This window comes from Hipposideros armiger, unplaced genomic scaffold, assembly GCF_001890085.2.
Source record: "Hipposideros armiger isolate ML-2016 unplaced genomic scaffold, ASM189008v1 scaffold_808, whole genome shotgun sequence".
Taxonomy (NCBI): Eukaryota; Metazoa; Chordata; class Mammalia; order Chiroptera; family Hipposideridae; genus Hipposideros; species Hipposideros armiger.
In genome coordinates, this window is record NW_017732158.1 from 739734 (window position 1) to 762561 (window position 22828).

At 39.6% G+C, this 22828-nt stretch overlaps 1 protein-coding gene across 1 annotated transcript in view; it reads left to right on the plus strand.

The window, feature by feature from the left end:
- Nucleotides 1–22828, plus strand: part of LOC109374297 (guanine nucleotide exchange factor VAV3) — a 311672-nt gene that overhangs the window by 178374 nt on the left and 110470 nt on the right. The window contains exons 3-9 of the mRNA XM_019628800.1: nucleotides 6390–6448; nucleotides 8665–8730; nucleotides 14291–14399; nucleotides 16089–16181; nucleotides 18461–18529; nucleotides 20431–20534; nucleotides 22203–22302. Coding sequence (XP_019484345.1) covers nucleotides 6390–6448; nucleotides 8665–8730; nucleotides 14291–14399; nucleotides 16089–16181; nucleotides 18461–18529; nucleotides 20431–20534; nucleotides 22203–22302 — 600 coding nt within the window. The remainder of the gene's footprint in view (nucleotides 1–6389; nucleotides 6449–8664; nucleotides 8731–14290; nucleotides 14400–16088; nucleotides 16182–18460; nucleotides 18530–20430; nucleotides 20535–22202; nucleotides 22303–22828) is intronic.

Below are 22828 nucleotides of genomic sequence, written 5' to 3' on the forward strand. Positions count from 1 at the left end.
CCCAACCAGACTGGGTGTATCAGGTGCATCTAGCCCATTGTGAGTGCTCACTAGATACCCACTGAGTAAATGCAGGCGATTTGTAGACAGGGTAGTGAAGTAGACAGAGGAGAAGGGACCTAAGTTCTGGTTCCAGTTCTGCTATTAACATTTCTTTGACCTTGGGCAAGCTGGTTAATCTTCCTGGGCCTTGGTTTTCTTATAGGCAGAGGAGGACATTGAGCGAGAATCTAGGAAATCCATGAATGGTCCTTAAGAGGTCCCTGGATTTCTTGTGATGAGATGCAGAATTGTGTATATTTATGTATGTGTGTATTTGTATACACATAAACATATAGTTTTTTTTCCCTGAAGAAAGGACCAGAATCTTTTATTGTACTCTTGCAGGGATATGTGACTTTAAATAATTAAGAACCACTGAATACAGTGTGACGGTGGATCTACCATTTATGTGTAGGATGTAGTTAGGAGGGGTGGCGACGTGGCTGGGGGTGAGGATTCAGCTAAGAGGCTTGTCTTCAAATTGTGATTAAAGGACAAACTAATTACATAGGTTTTCATATGTACTTGGGACAGTGAGGTGTGGAGCTGATGAAATTGTTTGGGAGATATTCTCTGGGCCCATTTCTTTGTACTGTCACTTCTTAGAGCTCTTCTAAATCTATATGAGCTGTACGTGATGCTGGTCCTCATTTTGTGTTATCTTCATGCGTTGACTAGGCATGGAACGTTAGGATTTTTACCAATATTCACTTTAGGATGGTCAAATGCAATTAGTTTGAGGCTCTTAGAGATGCTTTTGTATGACAGGGGTTTATTTTTTCATTTGAGTGTGTGGATTAAGCATAATCACGTGGAAGCAGAAAATGAATAAATAAAAGACGTTCACCATCCACTGTCTTCATTTTTTTTTTTTAACATAGTGCTATAATTGTACAAGCTTAGCAACTGTTTGCAGCTAGGAGCAAACATTGGCTGTCATGTACTCAAACAGAGGTACACCCTATGTTACTATATGTATGCATAGCCGTTGGAAAGCTTTCTTTGATTTCCTGTGATAGCTTAAGGTAGACATCACATTTTATTTTCTGAAGTGCTTTGCAAAAACCAAAGCTTACTTTGATGATGATGATGGTGATGATGGTGACAGTGATGGCATTTGGAAATAGCAGAAGCATGGGACATCCTTCCATAGGCATTTACTATCTAGCTGTCTTGCCTCATTTTATCTTTATAATAAACTTGTGAGATAGGCGATGATTTTATCTTAATTTTATTGGTAGGGGAACTAAGGCACAGCACCTCCTTAACTCCCGTGGTCACCCCACTAATGAGAGCTGAAGCCGGGATTTGAACCCAGAAAATCTGTCTTCAGCTTGTACTCCTAACCAGTCTAGTATATAATTTTGCTAAAGGGAGTTTATTATTCTCAGTAGAGCTTTATTTTGAAGACTCAGAAATAATAAGGGATACTTCTTCCATTTATGATCATTACCAGATCCTGCGCAAACTATAATTTGGACCCTTTTAACCTCTTTAGATACTCTGCTTTTTGAACAATGCAAATTCGTTTCCCATGGTTCATAATCTTCTTGACATGGAAATAACGTTTTATTCATCATCTCTGGCTGTACTGCTCTGCTTCGCCCAGAGAGGAGGGGAGAGAGATGTTTTCCAGCAGCATCCTCCAGTATTCAAAGCAGCAACCAGGTGGGTTGCTGCTTTAGGAGCGATCTGCAATGTGTTGGTAGAAATGACACGAAGCTACGGCGTATCCTAGTGGGGTAATTTACTGTGTGCAATTAGAATTGCAAAGAGAATTAAGATACTGAGTTCTGTTGATTTCCTAGGAGAGTTAAGGTGAAATGTATTGTCGGTCTGAACCTCACCATCTGGTCCGGTTTCGATTTAGGCCTCCTTTATCAGAGAATCTGGAGTCGGGGTGCATGGGGTAGTGGTAGGTCTCTGGGTCACACCTGACCTAGTCCGCAGGCCTAGCCTTCTGTCTGAATTACTCAGCCCAGCACCCCCAGGCCCACACTCCCACTGACATCCTCTGGGGCCTGGGCTTTTCCTGCACAGCCCCACAGGACACGTGCTCTGAGCCTGTAGGAACCGCGATGCAGCGTTCCTGCCCTGAGCTGCAGCGGCTAGATGGTCCCATCATCACCGGTGCTGTGGTGCTTCAATGCTGCGGACCCCCTTGCACTGCTAAACTTGTCTTGCACTTGGGGCTCAAGCCTGCAGCCATCTGGCTGCTCTTAGAGAGCTCAGCCCCCCGGAAGGCTCACTTCCCCGGGAACTCCTACTGAATCCAGCTCCCTGTTCAAGAGTTTCCATAATAGCCGTTCCACTGGGTCAGTGAGAGGGTTAACAGGTAAAGCGTCAGAATAGAGAACTCAAGGAGATACATCCACAATGAATTAGCACTTTTTGGCAGACCAGTGTGCTGCTCCCCATGGTTCCCTCCCGTTATTCTCTCTGGCCATGGCTTCCTTCACTGTGACCTTAGGAGTAGCTATAACATACTGTCTGCAGAGGTGACTTGTTTTAATCACACATTACATCAGCGGCGCGAATGTGCTAGATAAGCAGAGGGTGACAATTTGCCAGAAGGTCTTGTGAAGATAATAGCTAAAATGGGTAGCTTTATTCATGTGCAGTGTTGCCATTCTGTTTTTGAAAACTTATTTCACAGTTTTTAAACTAATGGGGATGGTAAAAATAAAACAAAGAACTCAAACTAAATAAAAATCATCATTAGGGTGAAAAGATTTGGTGGAGGGGGCTTGCCACTATGTATGTTATCTTTAGATTTGAGGAGATAGGTGACTGTCTCTCATAGTTAATATTTAATTTTATAATGGGCCCCTTCTTCAATTATTCATTCGTTCCCCACATGTGCCAGGCCAAGCTCTTGACATATCTTTACACACATTATTCCTAATCCTCACAACAGTTTTGAAGGGTAAGTATTAGTCATTTGTTGGTTCGAGCAACAACTATTTTTGTGTTAAGTGGTTGTTATGAGCCTGTCTGTGAGCTGGGTAATGGGAATAGAACCGTGAAGAAGCAATTTGATTTCCCTGCCCTTAGGGTATTTTCCAGTGTTGGATGCGAAAGACAGACAAAGAAACAGGTCATTATAATGCCTTGTTATGTTCTTATCCTCTCTTCAGGAGTGTATTAATTCGTGTACAATTTTTGAAGAGCAATGATAATAACTTTTGACGTAGTCATCCCATCTAAGAACCTTCTCTATGGGAATACTGCTGCGATCTTAGTTCACACTTCATGTTTCTCACTGGGACCATTGAGAATACCCCCTGGTCAGTCTCCTGGTCCCTTGTCCGTACCCCTGTGTTCTCTTACCCCAGTCTGTCCTTCACTTTGCTGAATGATCTTCTAAAAATGCAGCTTTCACCCTGCTAGCTTGCTTCTTCAATGTTTTCAATGATCCTTTGCAGATTCTGGGATCTAATTCAGCTTCCTAAAGCAGGCGTACAGAAGCCCCGCCCACCTCTCCCACCACCCTCCCACAACAACTCTTACTTATGTTATCCAGAATTATTTTCGTTTTGTTACAAATATTCTTAGCAAACAAGGGATGGAAGTAGGTAAAGAAAGGAAATCCGTGATGTGGGGTTAGTAGTTGGTTGGTGGCCTATTCTGACGAGTTACCTCCCCTCTCTCCACTACCTTCCTGGGAGTTAATGTCCATAATTTCATATAATTTTGAGGTAAACTTAGAAATTAATACATTTCAGGAAAAATAGTTTCTTGCTATCTTTGGGGGTATATGTATATATTTGTAAATATTCCTGAATGGGTGTTTCTAATGGCAGGTCAGTCTCCACACAGGGGATTTGAAGATCTGGCCTTAATTTGTATACTTGTCTATCCCAACTCCGGATACACTCCACCTTCATAGAATACACACTGTTCTAAAAACACAACGTTGACTAAACAGTCTTTATTTGCTTTGGCCAAACATGGAGCTAATGGATAGACTCCATGTACAATAAGATAGACCCCAAACAGAGATAATTCTCAGAGATTCATTCTAAGGCATGCTACGTATTATCCTTCCATTCTTTTCATCCACTGAATTTATATCTTTGTTATTCTTCTATTACTGAATAGTAATAAATAATCCTTTTAAGTAGATAACAGGAGTTGGTTTCAGCTTGTTGATTTTCAGAAATATTTGTAGTTTATACTCATTTAAAGCACGAGGAAAGGGATATAATACTATCTTCTGGCTCCCTCTGGTGGACAATTTATGAAAAACTCAAACTATAGTCATTGCGGGGTTTGTGGGATGGGGGACAGGTAGTGAATAGTTCTGGTTATTGGTAGCAAAAGGAACAGAAAATGCATTCTTATCTTGTAGATGCATGATAATTATTATAGAAAATCTCCCTAAGGAATAAAATACATTTCTATTAAAAGCCATAGCGAAATACATAGCAATGCTATTGCTATTTTTTCTTGTTACAGTGACTCTGCTGGGATCACGGTGTAAAATAGGATTAGAAGTATATTTCACCCCTTTGCCCCGCCCTTAAAACTATATAGGGCCACATCAGCATAAGGCTTATGCTAAAACCCAACAATATTGTTAATTCATGAGTCTAAATATTACTCCACAGATTATTCAAGAACCTCCCAAAAGCTAGACTTTTCACTCAATAATGCATAATTTTGGAATTTTAGCAAGTGATAATTTTTATCTTGAATCAGTTTATTTTGATACATTTATTATTCATTTGTGATCTTCTGAATTTACAGATGCCTTGACGATGCTTTATATTTGTTATGGCCATTAATCTTCATCAAGTTTTATCCGGGTGGTTGTGTGTTGCTTTCATTTCCAATGTTCAACAAGATTAAACCAGGAAGAAATAGCATACAGGCTTTCAATTAAATTTTATTTATATGCAATAATAATTTTATTTTGTGTACTAGTAAGAGTTCGCATTTATTGAATTCAGTGTTTGATGGGCATCTTCTCCTTTAGTTTTTGCAGTAACTCCATGAGGCAGGTAGTGAGTTCTTATTACCCACATTTTCTAGAGGCTGATAAAGTGAGCTTAGCTGGAAACTGGACTCATCCAGGGCTTCTTACTCCAGAGCTATGAGTTCTAACCACACAGTGTACAACCCCCTGAAGTAGGTAAGAGATAAGTACATGTGTGGCTAATACCCTAATGAGACATCTGTCCAATACTGGGGACCTTACTTTTATTGCTATCTTTGAATTGAGGCATTAGAAGATTACTTTAACTCAGAGAGAGTTTTGTCTTCTTTTCCCCTCCTCATTCTGAATAGGCCTTATAGTAGAACCTCTTGAAGTTTTTAAATTTGAGAGGAAAACTTATATCTATTATTATAGAAATGGGCTTTATGAAAAAAATACATTTAGCTCCTTGATTTCCTCAGTAAGTCTTTGAAAGAGATGATCTGAGGTATAAAGGTGGGAAGGGAGGGTACATTTACGCGTAGGTACCGAAGATCTTCATGAGATGTCTTTGGAACAGATACAGATAATCCACGGTAACTTAGGAAATTTTCTCTTTCTGCAAACACAATTAGAATAAGTACATTTTCTTTCAGTTTACAATTCTAAATTATAGCTGCCATTTAAATGTTTTCTATGAATTACCTTCTTAATCCTTACAATAATCTAATAATTATTAACAATCGAATGATTATAGGCAGTCTCCAGATGAAAAAACTGAAGCCCAGAGAAGTTAAGTAAGTAGTTTGCCCAGGGTTGTATGGCTAATAAACAGTAAAACCAGGAACCGAACTCATGTGGTCCAGTTTAAGAGCCCACACTCTACACCACTTTGGTGTACAGCAGTGGTGTCCAATGGAACTTTCTGTCATAATGGAAATGTTTGATGTCTGTTTAGGGTGACGCAGTACCCGCTAGCCCCCTGTGGTGACTGAGTAGTTGAAATGAGGCCAGTTCAACGAAGGAACTTCATTTTTTTGCTGTTTAAATTTTAAATATCTTAAATTTAAATAGCCTCATGTGGCTAATGGCTACTGCTTTAAAGGACAGTGCAGCTTTACAGGACTTTTCAGATTCTGTAATGGTAGAGATGCAAGACCTTTTGTCTAACTCCCTGTTTTACTGGAAACTGCCAACCAGATGGGTCAGTAATCTCAGAGTCATAAAGTTGAAGAAAGGGACAAAATTATAACCCAGGTGTTTACACTTTCCAGTCACAGTTCTTCCCATCCTGCACCTCTTTGGCATCTGCAAATTGATGTTTCTGTTGCCGTTGTTAATATTAGATTATAAAACTACTATTTTGGGGAAAAAAATCCTTATCTTTTATGAAGTACGTTGTCCAATTAACACTTCCCTCTTTTCTCAGGTTATAGAAACATTATCACGGCTTTCTCGCACACCTATAGCGTTGGCCACAGGAATCAGGTAAGCTTGTTTCTCTGTGGTTCATGTTAATGTAATGATTACTTATTACATTGTTTGCAAAGCACTTTGCATACAAGGACTGTGTCTCATTCATGCCAACTGCCTGGTATATAAATGCCTAGTATTTGAAACTTACTGAACAAGTAAAAGTTTAATTCATAGAGTTGAATAAGACACGTTGGCTAAACATTGTTCTCAGTTTACTGGTGACTGTCACGTATGATTCCTTTTTTTTTTTTTAACTCCCTCCAACATTTCTATACATGTGATTCATGAAGACAAACACAAATGCTTAAGTAAATAAATATTTAAAAAGATGTTGTGGTAGATTTATTTCCTTTAGACTATAACAATAAATGACAACTTTTAGGAGTTCAAGAAATAACCTGAAAAATATAAAATGATACGTGTACAAGGGTGTGTATTGAGGGCTTAGTGCTAAATGAAAAACTTGGAATTGGTAAATAAATTATGCTACTCCAGGCAATGGAATATTATGCAGTCAGTAAGCATGGAAATGTAGATGTATGTGTCATGTTGGACTTTCGCTGTTTAAAATACCACACATGTAGGTTAGATCAGATAGAAAGTTGTGTTATTAGTAACATTAGAAATATAGAATACCAGTTTCAGTAGCAGCATAGCCAGCCTGCATGGAAATGGAGTGGGTTTCGTTTTTCACCTCATTTCCAGAGGGCTCCGTAGTTCAGCTACTGCCAATGTGGGGCTCTGCCCTGTGTCTCTTCTTTTGTTGCTCCCATTTTGCTGTGTACAGCTCACATTTAGATTCTAAGGGAGAGGATCCAAGCACATCTTACAGGACTGATCAGCAGTGCTGGGCAGCCCAGTCCCTGGGTACAAAGCACAGTGACCTCAGGGAGGACACCCTGTAGACCCTTTCTCAGAAATGGGCCATGACTTTGGCACAGAAGTAGTCTGTAGGCTGGAAAAATGTTCAACACATTGTAATTTGATCTTCAAAACATGATTATCTTTTCATATCAGTATTTATTTTATGTTGTTATATTTAAGCAGCAGATTTTGAAATAGCATGATTCTGTATTTGAGTATTTATATATTTTTTATTCTAAGAGGGTAAACATCAGAAGAATTTTTTCCTTTTTAGTTATTCTTATCTATATTTTCAAAGTGTTCTACAGTGGACTTGTATTGTTATAAGAGCATAATAAAATATGCCTCAATGTCTTTTAAAAAAATTTTTGAACTTTGGCATTTTTCACACATTTCAATTTATTTGAAAGATGTAAGTTTCTCAAATGTGTTAATTATTAAATAAATCCATAAATAAATCCATAAAGGTGAAAATCTGCTTTTCAATATATTAAATAAAATTACTTAGTACTTATTTGTTATTTTGATGGGTCCTCTTGTTTTTATGAAACATATGACATGCTGACTGTATGTAAAGAAATAGTAAAACTTTTGGCACTATAGTATAATTTCTGTGATTTTGTTAGACATAAATTTAGAGCATTATGCTGGTATTATAAAACATTTTCATAGTAGTATGAAGCAAACAAGGAAGCCAGTGGCTAGGAATAGGGGATAAATTAAAGTGATTTTCTTTGAACAGGGGGCAGAGAAAACACCGTACTCTCCCTGAGGTCTGGTTGACTCATTTGTCTAATAAATGAAGATAAAAAAAATATAACTTTAAAACATCTCAAAGTCTGAGTAGAAAAGTGTATCAGAGTCTATAATCATATATAAAGGGCATGGTGTTTTTGTCTTCGAATAATTTTCATCGATACTTGTGGAACTGAGCCATGCAAGGATGATTGTTACCCAATTATTTGTCAGATCAGGATTCGTAAGTGTAAAGAGCTGGTGCTGAAGGGAGGGGCAGGTGTGGCTGCTTGTCACTGAACAGGAGAGCGGCAGTGGGGGCCATGAGGTGAGCCTGCAGGGATGTGGCTGATGGGAGGTCAGCTAAGCACATCAGCATGTCCACACCTGCTCACACACTGCGGTGACCAGTAGAATTGCTGCTAACGATTTGGGGTAGCAGGTGCCACAACCTTCCTGTGAGACCCCAGACATAGCCATACATTGGGAGAAGCCCCAGACAGCATATTAGACTGATGGTGTCTGATCTGACCGTGTTGGCAGCAGACGAGCTTACACATTTAATGATAGGTAAATGCCTAGCCTACATGTTGCTTATTTACCCCCCTTTTTTCCCCCCTCCCTCCTAGGCCCTTTCCGACAGAAGAAAGCGTTGATGATGAAGACATCTACAAAGGCCTTCCTGACTTAATAGAGTATGTTGAGCATTTCCAGCAAAAGTTTTGCATCCTTTGTGGATTTTAACTGTGGATGTTAAAATAGCTCTCTGAAGGGGAAAAGTGGCTTAATGATTAAGGCGGGTAGGAATTCACCTCAAACTTGTGATGGACAACTTCACAAGAAAATGTACTTCATCTGGCTTTTGGTTCCTGTTGTGTGTCCCACATTGTGCAAGTTCCTATGGCGAGTCAAAACACATACTGCCTCCATGAAGTAAAATTTGCAAGTTCCTCAAAAGCAGGGCAGAGATAGTTGGTAAAACTGGCATGAGACAATTATGGAACAGTTAGAAAGAGAAACGGACTGTACTACCGGAGTTATAGGACAGAGAGTGTATGCTTTGTAAGTTCAAGGAAGGGTGAGATTAGTGTGGGCTGGAGTTGTTCAGGGACGTTTCATTAGATGGTGTGGATTGTGAACAGAGAATCCTTTTGGGCTCTTGTATTTATCAGGAGAGGCCAAAGGTCCTTGCAGCTGATTATCTTCTGCTGACTGAGTGACTCGTGCAGATTACAAATAAATATAAATGATTCTCCTCAAGAAACTGATGACAGAGATCGGATATGTTTGCAAAGAATTGTAATAAGAAATAGGTTATTCTCCGAGAGATTCAAATCCTGTTGAAATCCATCCGTTTATCCCTTGTAGCATATCAACACACTGACTGAGCTTTCTTCCTTTAGGACCTTGACGCTTGCTCTTGCGCCCACATGGCTGACCCCTCACCTTTCAAATCTTTGCTCCGATGTCCCTCTACAGAAGGCCTTCCTGACTATTCTATCTGAAATGACCACCACTCCTTACCTTATTCTGTGTTTCCATGGCACTTACCATTGCCTGAGACAATCTGTTTCATTTAATGTCCATTTCCTCATGAGAAGGTCAACTTCGTGAGGTCAGGGACTTGACTTTGCTCTTGGCTATCTTCCTAGAACGTCAGTGTCTGCTATATAGTAGGTCCTCAGTCAGTATTTGTTTTCTGAATGAATAAGCCAAAGCTGCAGTAAGCACCTACTGTTTGCCAGGCATTGTGCTTCAGGTTGGAGCTATCTAGTCAGCTCAGAAGAGCTTAGTGAGTGCCCGTTTCTTGCCAACTATGTTCCTTGCATGATCTCATGGAATACCCCATGATGAGGCTGTTACTGTTATCACAGTTTACAAAGGAGAAAACCAAATCTTGAAAAGGAGCTTGCTGAAGGTCATACCGCTAGTAAAGAGTAGTCTTTGGACTTGAACCCAGACAGTTCTTATTCCAGAGTACATTGACTCCCAGAAGCACCCTGACCTGCCCCTTTAAGGACCTTCAGTGGAAAAGCAGAGGATGGGAGACACAGGGATGGGTGGCAGCCCTTCCCAGAGTAGGTGGCATTGGGATGGGCCTTGAACTCTTATATTTTAAATGTGTATTAAGAATAGCTTCTAGGGCCGGCTGAGTGGAGCGTTGGTTAAGAGCTGGCTTGGGACGCCAGAGGACCCCGGTTCAGATCCCACATATGAGGGCCAGTGACACTGCCCTCTACAGCTAAGATGCTGAGCAACAGCTCAACCTGGAGCTGGGCTGCCGTGAGTCGCCGGCGACAGCGTAGGCTGCAGCCCCTGCTGCAGTGGGTTGCCATGGGCTACCGTGTGTAGCCAGCAGCCAGCATGAGCGGCCAGCAGCCGCCATGAGCGGCCGTCCAGAAGCCGGCGACTGATCTGCCTCTCCCAGGAAGAGCGCAATGATGGTGCCAACTTGGGCTAGTAAAGCAAAGTCCTCCACAACTAGACTGAAGAACAAAAGGACAGCAACTTATCTGTTCCCCTTCCCCCAATTCCCCAATAAAAATCTTTAAAAAAAAAAGAAGAAAAAAAAGAATAGCTTCTTACCTCTTCTTAAAATCTCCAAGCACTCACTAATCTTAAGCAAGATAGTTGCCAATTGTCTCATTGAATTGGCTACAGTCTTCCTAAAGTGACTGTGAAATTCCTGGTAATATAGTCAAATTCTTCGAAGTACTAGGAAGAATGCGTTAATTAGTTCTAGTGCTATTTAGGAATTCCTTCTTAAACCCCACCAATTGTCACTTATTCCTACTAAGTTTTATAGTTTTTCCTCTCTTGTTCTGTTGATGTCAGGAGAAAGCTAAGATGCATTTCTAACTAGATGTGGAGAGAACATGGGCTCCTGAGAACAGCCGCTGCTTTCGGATCCCAGCTCATGCTCTGTGAGGTGCCAACCGCTTCAACTCCCCATCTGGTCGAAGGTCCAATGTGGTGGTGTTAGTTCTGCAAATGCTTGCTGCTGAGTTCACTATGGCAGCTTGATTTTTAATCTCAGCTTTGTTATGATCTCTGTGGACTCGAATAGTTAACTCTAACTTTTGGGGCTGAATCAGTCACCCAAAGGGAAGCCCCTGGACAAACATAGGTCTGCTCCCCGCTGCAGAGGAAACTGCTCCCTCCTCATGTGGAGAGAACCAGAGGCAGGTGAAAAGGAGAGCGTGTGAGATGGCTGCACTGTGCAGCCTCCTCGCTTTTTCCTACTTTGATGATCAGGGTCAGACATGCTCATGTACAGTTGGCCCAGACACAGGTAAAGGAATGTGCGTTGTTGATTCATTGACCCTTTGAAGAAGCGCATCTCCCCCCCTCCCTCCTTTGCTTCGTTTTCTGCAAATCAGAAATTATTGACCAAACTGTTAGCAAGGAAAACAGCTTTAGTATGGGGTTGAATAATAAAACCCAGATGCTCTAGTCGAATCTGTGTGTGTATGTTTGTGTTTGTGTGTATGTATGTGTGTATATGTGTGTATGCAGGCAGGTAACTACGCATGCGTGTGTGTCACGCCTACGATTCTTAGAGAAAAATCGGTGTGAATCTATACATAACATTTCTCTACCTCGTGGGAAATAGTTAAAAGGCTTCAGCAAGATGAGGGCTTTTTTAGGGGGGAGGGTGTTAGAGGCGGGATTAGGGATGCCAGAGAAATGGCTTTCACAGCTTGTCCTTCTCCTTCGCAGGATCTCCTTTGATGTAGAATCTGTTCCTACATCATTCTTTAGCTCAGTTAGCTTCCTCATGAGCTCGTCATACCTCCCTATATTTTGGGGAGTTATAGAAATTGCTCCGGCCAATGTAAATGTTCCCCTGTTCTCTGGCTGGATTGCCTGCCTACGCCCCTCAGTGTGGAAATGCTGGAACTGCCAGTCAGATTCACTGTCTCCCCGGTTGTCCAAAGCAGAAAGCCGAGAGGCACCTTCCACTCTTCCTTGCGCTCCCTAATTCCTTTTTTTTCTTTTTTTTTTAGCTGAGCCATCCTGCCACCTGTTGGCAGCTCAGCTCGGGTCGCGAATCGAACCGGCAACCCTGTTGCTCAGAGCTCCTCGCGTTCCCTAATTCTGATAGGCCACCAAGTGTGGATGACTCAGTGACACAGTGTCCTCAGTTTCTGTTTCCCTCCTCACCAGTTATGGCTCTCAGTATTCTTCCCCACAGTATTTCATTTCTTGGCTCACTGATCTCCCTGCCCCCTCCCGCCCCCCCCCCCCGGCCTGCCCCCCCTTCACTTCAAGGCTACCTCCATGTAAAACCCCCTGTTGATTCCTAGATGACCAGTAAGGTTGAGCTTATGGAGTGCAAGGTGCAAGGCCCTTCTCAGTTTGGTTTCAACTCTTCCCTCTGGGGCTTGCCTCACTCACCTGGTCACATTGAATGGGACACCACTCCTTATATGGCCACACTTGACACCTCTCTGCCTTTGTACATGTTGGGGTCCATTGTCTGGAATGCTCCCCGCCCCCTTTCTCATTCAGTGTGTCACCCCTGAGAGCAGAAACTGTGTCTGCCTGTCTGGTCTGCAGCTGTCTCTCCTGGAATGTAGTGTTTATTCAGCAAATACCTATTGAATAGATTGATAAATACATTCAAGATCCAGTTCAGAAGTAATATCTTCTGTGAAGCCTTCCCTGCCTTCCTTAGTCTGGGTTTTTCTTACCTTTTCCGGTGCTCCTACGTGCTGCACTTGTCTCTTGTTGCACTAACAGAATTATGTATTAGTGGGCCTTCTGCACACTAGACTGAAGGACAGTCAGTCCTTGAATCTCCTTGCTCTCTGCATCCTTAGCACTGAAGAGCCTGGCACTCAGTAGGTTCTTAGTAAGAGTCTGGTGGGCAGGTGGGTGGGTGGACAGGTAACTCTGGAACGCGTTTTTCTCAGAGCAGAGTTCTCTGCAGCTTCTGTTACCACCCGATTGCTCTCCCTTAAATTACCTTCCCTCCTCCTGGGTGATTGACAGCTCATTTCGATCAAATGCCTCCAAATACTCCTTCATGACAAACAGACAACTTTCTGATTACACCTACTTTGAAAAAGGCCCCAAGTTGCAGAGTGACATTTAGTGTTGTTATTTTTTAGTGTTTTTATTTTTGCGCATATCAATTTATAATGTTCTGTCTGCATGGGCGCCAGAGAAACGCCAAAGGCTGGCAGTATGAAGGAGTTGCATTTCTTTTTCAGAGAGATGTTAATGCTTCTTTCTGATGTATCTAAACTTATTCATCTCAATTGTTTGGCATTATTAGTTAATGGAAGGTATTTATGGAAGTCTTCAACTGAAGGGGAAAAATGAAGGAGGACTAACAGAACATGTCATGGGTGGAGCCAGCTGTTCCTACTTTGAATGGGTTTATAATCTCAGATGAAGGATTTAGGAAAGATCTATCCGTCAGTCACTGCATGAGTGCTAATGGAAGCTTTAAAAACAGAAGTTATTTTCAACTGCCGGGAGACCAGAAGATTTTCAATGGCTTTTAAAAATGCCTTGTGGCCCTGGGACCATTTCTTTAAACTACTATACAAACAAAAGTAGATAAAAGCAGACTCTGGCCGAAGGGGGACCTGTGGGTGCCCTGTGAGTGGCCTTGAAGGAACATGGTTTGAAAACTACTGCATAAGATATTGGCCTTAATGACCCTGCAGAAACTGATGCTTTTAAAAGGCTGTTTCTAACATATCAAATCCTCCCAAACTCCCGTCTTCTCCATATGATATGATACCTTTGATACAGATGATGAGACTGAGGCCTTGAAATATGAAGAGTGGGAGGGAGCATGAGAGAACAGTTAAAGCACTCAGAGTGTAAGACAGACTCGGTTTTAAATCCTGGCCCTGCCATTGACTACCTGTGTTATTTTGGGCAAGTCAGGTAACCTTTCTGTGCTCCCGAAGTCTTTATGGATCAAATAATAATGGCTCCCTGATAACACAACCAATGCTGGGCTATTACCAGTGAGATAATACAATAGATGTGGAGGGATTACTTAGTGCTTGTGTGTAGTAAATACCCTGTGAATGTTAGTGTCGCGCCATCATTGTTGGGTTCTGTTGTTCTTTGTCATATCAGGAGGGGACAGAGCTGTAACGTAAGCCTCGTCTCTTTCCATTGATTCCATTTTATTTCCTCTCTGGGTTTTCCACTGAAGTACAGTAAGCTGTTTCTCACTATTTCATTTACTCCTGACAGATGATGAACTTAACATGGTGCCCTTTGTTGCAGTGAGACCCACGTGGAAGATGAAGAAGATCTGTATGACTGTGTTTATGGGGAAGACGAAGGTGGAGAAGTCTACGAGGACTTAATGAAAGCGGAGGAGGCACATCAACCCGTAGGATTTTCACTTGTTTTTTAAGTTACTCTGAGTATCATATTAGGAATGGGATTACTTGAAAGATTCATTTATGTAACTTCTGCTGGAATGGTTTTTTTGCTTTCTTTTTTGACATTTGCTTGTTACATAATTCTTACTGTATAACCATGACTTGTTATTGCACGTGGATACACAGAAACATGGCATTTTACAGTTTAAAACAACCATGGGAATCTCTGGTCTAATCCTTCCATTTTACTAGCAAGGAAACCAAGTTTGAGAGATAAATGACATGTCACCCAGCTATATAATGGCAGGAGAGCAATAGAATTTAATCTCAGGGAATCATGACATTGTATTGTTATAAAAGGAAATCTCTTACAAAGCAGGGAAATCTTTAAATTTGATATAGCATAAAATATATGTTAAAGAATATTTCTATGTATTTGTTAGGGGTTGATATGAGGTATTTTTTTCTTTTGTTTCATCAGTTTCCTAGCATTTTTACTATTTTATAAATATAGTTTCAGATCTTGTCGTAGTCAATATTGAGCCCACAAAGCTTTGTCTGCCCTTAAAATATCTGAAACATTCAGAAAGAATAATGTACTTTGAATCTATAATTGAAACAAAAGAAGCCAGAAGCTTAGGCTTTATTAGTATAGTCCTTTTTTTTTATACTAAAGACTTCCTTCATCATTTGGGTGGTGGCTTAGGTTTCTTTGGTGCTTTGATGAATTTGCTTAGCTCTCTTTGAACTCTTGCATTTGGTAAAAGGCTGGAGGGTTGTCCAGTGTCCCTGGAAAGGGGGAGTGGTTTCGGTGGGATGGAAGCAAGTTACTTGGCCTGTGTTTGGTAAATGTAATGAATGTGGCTTTAACCCACTGATAGGACACCTGTGATGGCCTTTTAAGAGTGTTTTTAGGTTGCAGAGTGTCATCTCTACTACCGGTAATTATCAGCTTCTTTGGGTACCAGCAAATTCTTTGATGTCTCTCTCAAGGGCAGTCTTCACTCAGCTGACAGTACTAGGTTAACAGTAATGATAATTTAAATGCATCGGGCCCATCTTGTGTACTCCTCAAGGTGTTAAGCACTTTTCACGGGTTATCTCATTTCTAGCTCCTTGGGGTTGCTACTGTAATTCTTTCTATAGATGAAAAAACAGAGACGTAGAGAAATTATGTAACTTGTTCACAATAACAAGCGAATAATAGCAAAAGTGGTACTTGACCCCAATTCTAACTGATTTCCAGACCTTTGATTTTCATGTTCTACTACCCCCAGTCTTAAACAGTAAAATGGCTAAACACCAGGACGTTGACTCTTAAAAAAATATTTTTTAGATTTTTACTTACCAAAAAGCATTTTATTATCTTTGCAGTTATTTCTGTAGCACTTGTAAAGTACACTGTACATTAAGAAAACTATATTACACCATTTGTGATGCTTCCAGATTCAGTAACACTTATAATGAAAGAGATGTTTTAATTTAAAGAGAGTCTTACAAGTTTATTTTTTATTATCTAAAACTTTTTTATTTACATTGTTCAAAGTTAAAGAAAGCAAAGATACTTCACAAATGCAGTTAAGTGTTTTATTAGAATAGAAAGCTTAAGAGAATCAGCAATAATTTTAATCTCTACTACCAAGTGATTAATACATAAATTTGATTAAATAATTTTAACTGGATAATTCTAATTTCAGAAATGTCCAGAAAATGATATACGAAGTTGCTGCCTAGCAGAAATTAAACAAACGGAAGAAAAATATACAGAAACATTGGAGTCAATAGAAAAAGTAAGTCATCAGGTATCAATCATTCTTGATGCCCAAATACTGCCTTATATATTTAATATATTAGGCTCCATGTTTCTACTGTGTGTATGTGTGTCATTTAATTTTCAGTAGAACTTTGGATTTAAAGATTTCATCGTTCTACAACTATTTATTGAGTTCTCAGTTCTGAATAATACTATTCTAGGGATTGAGAATATAGCAATGAACACAATAAAACTGGTTCTCATGACACTTTACCTGTCATGGGAGGGTTTATAACTTAAGCAAATAAGTATGCCAGGTGGCAATAAATTCTCTGAAGAAAAATAATAAAGAGGAAGGAGATGGAGAGTGATGAGGGAGGGCTGGCATTATTTTATATCAAGTGGTAATGGAAGCTTTCTATGGTAAGATCATATATTAGCAGACAGCTGAGTGGATTGAGGGAGCAAGCCATGCGAACATCTCAGAGATGACAATTCCTGGGGGAAAGGCCCTCAGATGGGACTATGTTCAGTGGGCTTCAAGGAACAGCAATAGTCCAGGAGGTTAAAGAATGAGTGCAGGGAGCAGTGAGATCAGAGAGCTGGGGAACAGCAGGTTAGGCAGGGGCATCTAGGAGCAAGTAGCTCAAAGCTAGGGCATTTTGAATAGAAGAAGTGATGTGATTAACATAAGTGTTTAACGGCTCATTCTGAGTCTTGTCAGCCAAAGGGGGAAACTGGGAGAAAAGTTAGAAGGATACTGCAGTAATCAAGTTGATAGAAAATGGTGGTAATGGTAGGATTGGTAAAGAGTGGCCAGATTCTGAATACATTTTAGAAGTAGAACTAAGTGGATTTGATGATGAATTAGGTAAAGGGTGTGTGGGCAGGAGAGCTAGGTTTCTAGCATGAGCAGTTATGTGAATGGTGAAGATGGTGACTGAGATGAGGAAGGACAGGTTTGGAAATTGTGGGTCTGTTGGGACATACTGAATTTGCAATACCTGTTAGTTTCCAAGGAGATGTGTTGAGGAGGAAGTTAGAGACATGAGTCTGGCATTAAAGGGGAAGGTTGAATTGATGTATAATTGGGCTGTTATCATCACACGAGGGTGTTTAAGGCCATGGGATTATATGATGTCACCTAAGGGAATGAATGTTGATAAGAGAAGGTGTTTGAAGTCATTTCTGGCACTTCCACATTTAGAGGTTAGGAAAATGAGAACCAGGAGACCGTTTCGGAAGTTTAGAAAAAGAGATGAAATGGTGGAAGCGTTGATTAGGAGAATAAGAGAGTAAGTTGACCACGGAAATGTAGTAGGGTGATGCAGCATTACAGGCTCAGTTGAGTTTTGTGATTATATTTAAAATTAGACTATGAACATACAGTAGTTCATATTTACTTTTTTAGGTATAGGCACAAAACGTGTGGTAAACTAGATTTAAGCAGGGTTTTTGTTTTTCCAGAAAAGTTTAGTGGAAGAAAAGAAAGTGAGGTCATACGCAGGGAAGTGATTCTGAATGTGGTTTGTGGAATGTAAACTGGATAAGGAGGGAAGTGAGAACATGAGAGATGTGGGATGGCCAGTGGATTGGTAGACCCCATGGAGTTGAAGAATCCTTGAGGGAAAGAGCTACAAAGGCAGGAAGTAGTGGTCAGAGTTGATTGCTTGAAATTATTGCTATGGAGCATTTGCAGTTGTTGATAATGACAAGGTCTTGGAATGTGACCACAAAAGTAGGGAGCTGAGCTAGGATGCACCATGAGATTATTGGAGTTCAAGGTCCTGGGAGGCCGGGCTATTGGAAGGATCATCTGTACAGATACTGAGATTGCTGAGAAAGAAGATGGGAGTAGTAATGGAAAGAGATATGGTAGACCAGGAACTAAAATTCTCAAGGAAGGAGAGGAATAATGTGTAAGTTACATAAGCAGATTATTGATTTCAAGGATCTAGAATCTCCACAAAGCATCTGAGGGATATTTTATAACAGCCATCAAATATGGGTCCAAGATGTTGCCATTTTCTGCCAGTTCGGCCAATGGTGTTCTCTTTTTTCCTTACTTTCTGAAGCATTGATTGCCTAAGTTTTTTACTTTATGCTTTAAATGTATTAATTTGTATTTATGTCTTTCTATCTCTATTTAAATGTAAAATCATTAAGATAGAGAAAGTAGTTTTTGCATTTTTTTTTTGGTACTTGTAACACTGACAATTGACTTCCAATAAATATTTATTGTTTGTTGATAAAGATCTATGATATAAATTAGGATAAGTTGTGCTTAATTAGTACTTCTTTCTTCTCTTCTGGTAGTATTTCATGGCACCACTAAAAAGATTTCTGACAGCAGCAGAATTTGATTCAGTATTCATCAACATTCCTGTAAGTAAAAATACGCTAGTGAAAATTGGTGTACTTCTATAAAATTCTCACTTTCTTATTGGGTTCCAGATTCCTATTTTAAAATCCTCCTATATTCTTTAAGAATTTTGACCTCATTTTTTGCCTCCTGAGTTCTTATAGCTGTATTTTCTAGATGTAACTGATATATCCTATCTTGAACCAAAAGTCAAAGTGCATGTGGGACACACTTGGGTAAGGCTCGTCGTGTATTCTCTGTGACGGCTTGTCATGATGAGGTAGACTCGGTTTGATAGTTCCTGGTGCTCCTGTCTCGTTGTCTTGCAGGAGCCCCCTTCTGCCCTGCTCCCTGCCCCATCCCTCCTCCCGCTCCTCCATCCCGTCTTACAGACACCATCCTGACTCCATCCGTCTCATCTACTTCCTGCCAGTTCTCTGCTTTCTTGGTGCCACTCCTTTCTACTTCTGGTTGTGTCAACCTTGATTTCTATTTCTGAAAGACACTACTTCCTTATGAGTTGACATTTTAATGGTAATATGCGAGGAGCTTTGTTTTAGATTTATGTAAGCATTTTGAGTTTCAGAGCACCTTCCAATTGATGTTAGAATCCTAAAAGGATATTTACTCAGAAGCACTGAAGTGCCAAATGCTGTGCCAAGGGAGGCCATGCTAGACAAGATTCAAGTTCTTAGACCTCTAGAACTGGGTTTGGTTTTAATATATAGTTTTTATATAAATATGTAAGCTTTTATGTAAGCTTACATATTTATATAAATATGTAAGGCTTGCTTGTGTCACCTGAGTGGTCCCTTATGTTTTGGTCCTGTTACGTTCAGTGTTGACGTGCACCAGTCTGTTGGTTAGCTGTGGCATGTTGTCCTTGTCCTTGGTTTTGGACCAATGAAAACGTTCACACTGATTTGTAACATAACAGGAAGAAAAGGTCACAATATCAGATGAACATTTAGGATTAAACAAACTGCACATTCTCAGAAGATGAGGATCTTGAACCACCTAAATACCGTCACTAACTTAGGACCCATTTGACAGTTTTTATTGTAATGACCTTTCCATGCTCCTCAACAAAATGACAGGCCCAATGTATTCCTGTTTCCTTTCCACCCTACTAAGAAAAGGGCATGCTGTGCTCACAGTCAAAGTCAGTGTACGCTCCAAGGTACAAGGGGAGAGATAATGGGAGAACGGGCACCTTGATTCGAATTTCCTCATTTCCTGGCCGTGACATGTATTTACTGCCTGACTGAAAATTACTTGCTTATCAGGACAAATGTGAAATGCTGACTTTTGAGTTGCTCTAGTAAACTGCCTAGTGCAATTTATTTTCTCCTTATTTATGCCATGAGTTGTCTGGTTTCGAGCAATTTAGTCGGATTGTTGTTAGCTTAGTACCAGGACACCACTAATTGACCAAAGTACAAATCCACATTTTTATGTCCCAAGGACATGAATCATTACTTATCTTGTCAATAAAACATTAAGCACTTGGGTAGTTTTATTTAGAAATTTGAAGTGATTACAAAATGAAAATGAGCTGTACATATTTTTGTAGGAGGAATAAATTATCCTTTAATAACTAGTGAAATAATTTATTTTTTCACAGGACACTGACATTTCAAGTCAGATAGGAAATTGCTATTTCCCATGCACCATGGACTCTTTCCCCCTTCCCTTCCCTTCCCCCCACTTCCCCTACTTCCCCTTCTCTCTCTTTCCTCCCATTTTCTCCTCCTCCTCTTCCTCCTTCCTTTACTGATGGTAGCAGGTTTACATGTTGAGGGCATTCAACGTATCCTTGAATGGCAAGTCTAGTAACAAGAAGGATTCTGGGTTTGGGGTCATTTCTTTTTTTTATTTTTGCTTCTGATTCCTAATTTTCTTTGACACTGTTTTCTTTTCTAAGGAACTTGTAAAAGTTCATCGGAACCTAATGCAAGAGATTCATGATTCCATTGTAAATAAAAGTGACCAGAACTTGTATCAAATTTTCATTAACTACAAGGAAAGGTAACGTCTGAATTTTAAATTTTTTCACTGTTAGTTTATAATTATAGTGAGGGTTGGTGTTAAAATTGCTCATAAATAGGTATTACTACTGTTCATCAAGATACTACTTGGGCAGTCATTAGAACATGGTACAGTGGTAGTTTGAGCTCTGTATGTATCAGAAAAAAAAAAAGGAAGTATCCATACTTTTGCATCGCAAATCAGTACAGATTCTACTTCTTTTTTTTTAATTAGTTTCAGGTGTCCAAACAACATAATAGTTAGACATGTACATCTCTCAGAAAGTGATAACTCCCCCCAATCTACTACCCCTCTGACATTGTATATAGCTGTTACAATTCCATTGACTCTATTCCCTATGCTGTACTCCACATCCCGTCACTATATATATATATATATATATATATATATATATATATATATATATATATTTAAATATGTAGATTTAATTACAGTTGACATTCAGTAGTATTCTACTTCAGCTTCAGGTGCCTGACCAGCAGATTCTTCTCACAGGTGCTGTGACTCTTGAGTTCTACAGATTTCAGGAAGTCATTTTAACTCTCTGCACTTCCTTTTCTCCATCTGCAATGTTAGGAGTAGATTTGCTGGTACCTAGTGCTTTTTCCAACTCTAATATTTATAATTCTCTATTTTAGAGAATTTGATTCACAGCTAGAGTCAGTCTCCTTTTCTAAGTTTGAAAAAAAATCTGAACAACTCACATGAATTAAAGCACCAAGGAATTTTGCTTAAAATATAGTTCTCTCTTTTTAAATCAAGCACTATGGTTCTTAGTACTGACTAAGCAGTGGCTAATGAATTGCTTTGCATCAATAATTAGATCAACATTAACTTATTAGTAGTTTTTTTCTAATGAAGAGTTAAAAGAAACAATAAATTACCCAGCCTCTTTGCAAAACGTCTGTATTACTCCAGAGATACCATTCCTGAAGCAGGGTCAGACTACATGCAATATGACTTATCTTCTGGCCAGTGCAGGTCCCTCATTCCCACTTCTCTGATAATATATTTTCCTAGTTAAAAAGTAGGAAGGAGTAGGAGGTTTATTAATGCGTGGTTTTATAAGTAGCGATTATAATAAAATTGTAGCATAAAGTAAAATGGTTTCTGAGTATGAGTAAATGGTAGACAGTTGATCTCTAAAAGAATTTTTAACAAAATTTATTTTTCAATTACAGTTGATATACAATATATTAGTTTCAGGTGTACAGCGTAAGTGATTAGACATTTTATAATAGGAACTTAAACAGAAATTTAAAATTTTTTGTGCTATATATTTGTGCTCGACATTTATAGTCTTTATGCCAGTTTGTAATGGTGCTCTCCCTGCTATAAAAATGTGCCTGGGATTAATCCCATTCAAATTTAGAACTAAGAACCAGTCATTTTTAATACCATAAATATGAGTGATCTTCATTCTATAACTGTATGTGTGGTATGTGTTAAAAAGAAATGAGAAAGCAGAGGTTTAGAGAAATTGTAATTTGCCCAGGGTTACCTGGGTAGGGAGAGGTGGGACAAGTAAGATTGGCTTTGATTCTCCCTAACTGTGGTTTTAAATAGATGGAAATTCTACCTCTTTCCCCTTCCACCTTGTTGCTTTTTTGTCCTCCAGATTTCTTTTTCTGTCTTTTTCTCTTTCAGGTTGGTTATTTATGGGCAGTACTGCAGTGGAGTGGAGTCAGCCATCTCTAGTTTAGACTACATTTCCAAGACAAAAGAAGATGTCAAACTGAAGTTAGAGGTGCCTATTTATTTTTGTTTGTTTATGAAATAAAGTAAAATAAACCTAAAAGCAATGTGTTCCTTCTCATGATCAATGCAGCAAGGAATTTCCCCATGTATTCTAATTACAATTTCATGTCAATTATATAAACTATATTAATAGATAGCCCTGTAAAATAATATGGTAGTAATAATAACAGTAGTTAAATCCAAGACTATGGCTGTGTGTTTTACATGCACTATATCATTAGGTCCTCATTCGCTGTGAGACACATACAATTAATTTTCTTATGGCTGAGAAGGGTGAAGTTCAGAGAGATTATAAGTAATTTGTTTAGGGCACCTACGTGGTAAGAGGTACCAGATGAGTAAGATACATGTGAGATAATGTGTATGTAGATTTGAAATGTTGATTAAAAATATAAGGTGATTAGGTGTATAAAAAGGGCACGGCTATTGCCTGTAAGAAGGAAGACAAGACAGACACAAATATAATAAGATTAAGGAGTACGTGACAAGCACTGATTGACAGGGCTCCATAAGTA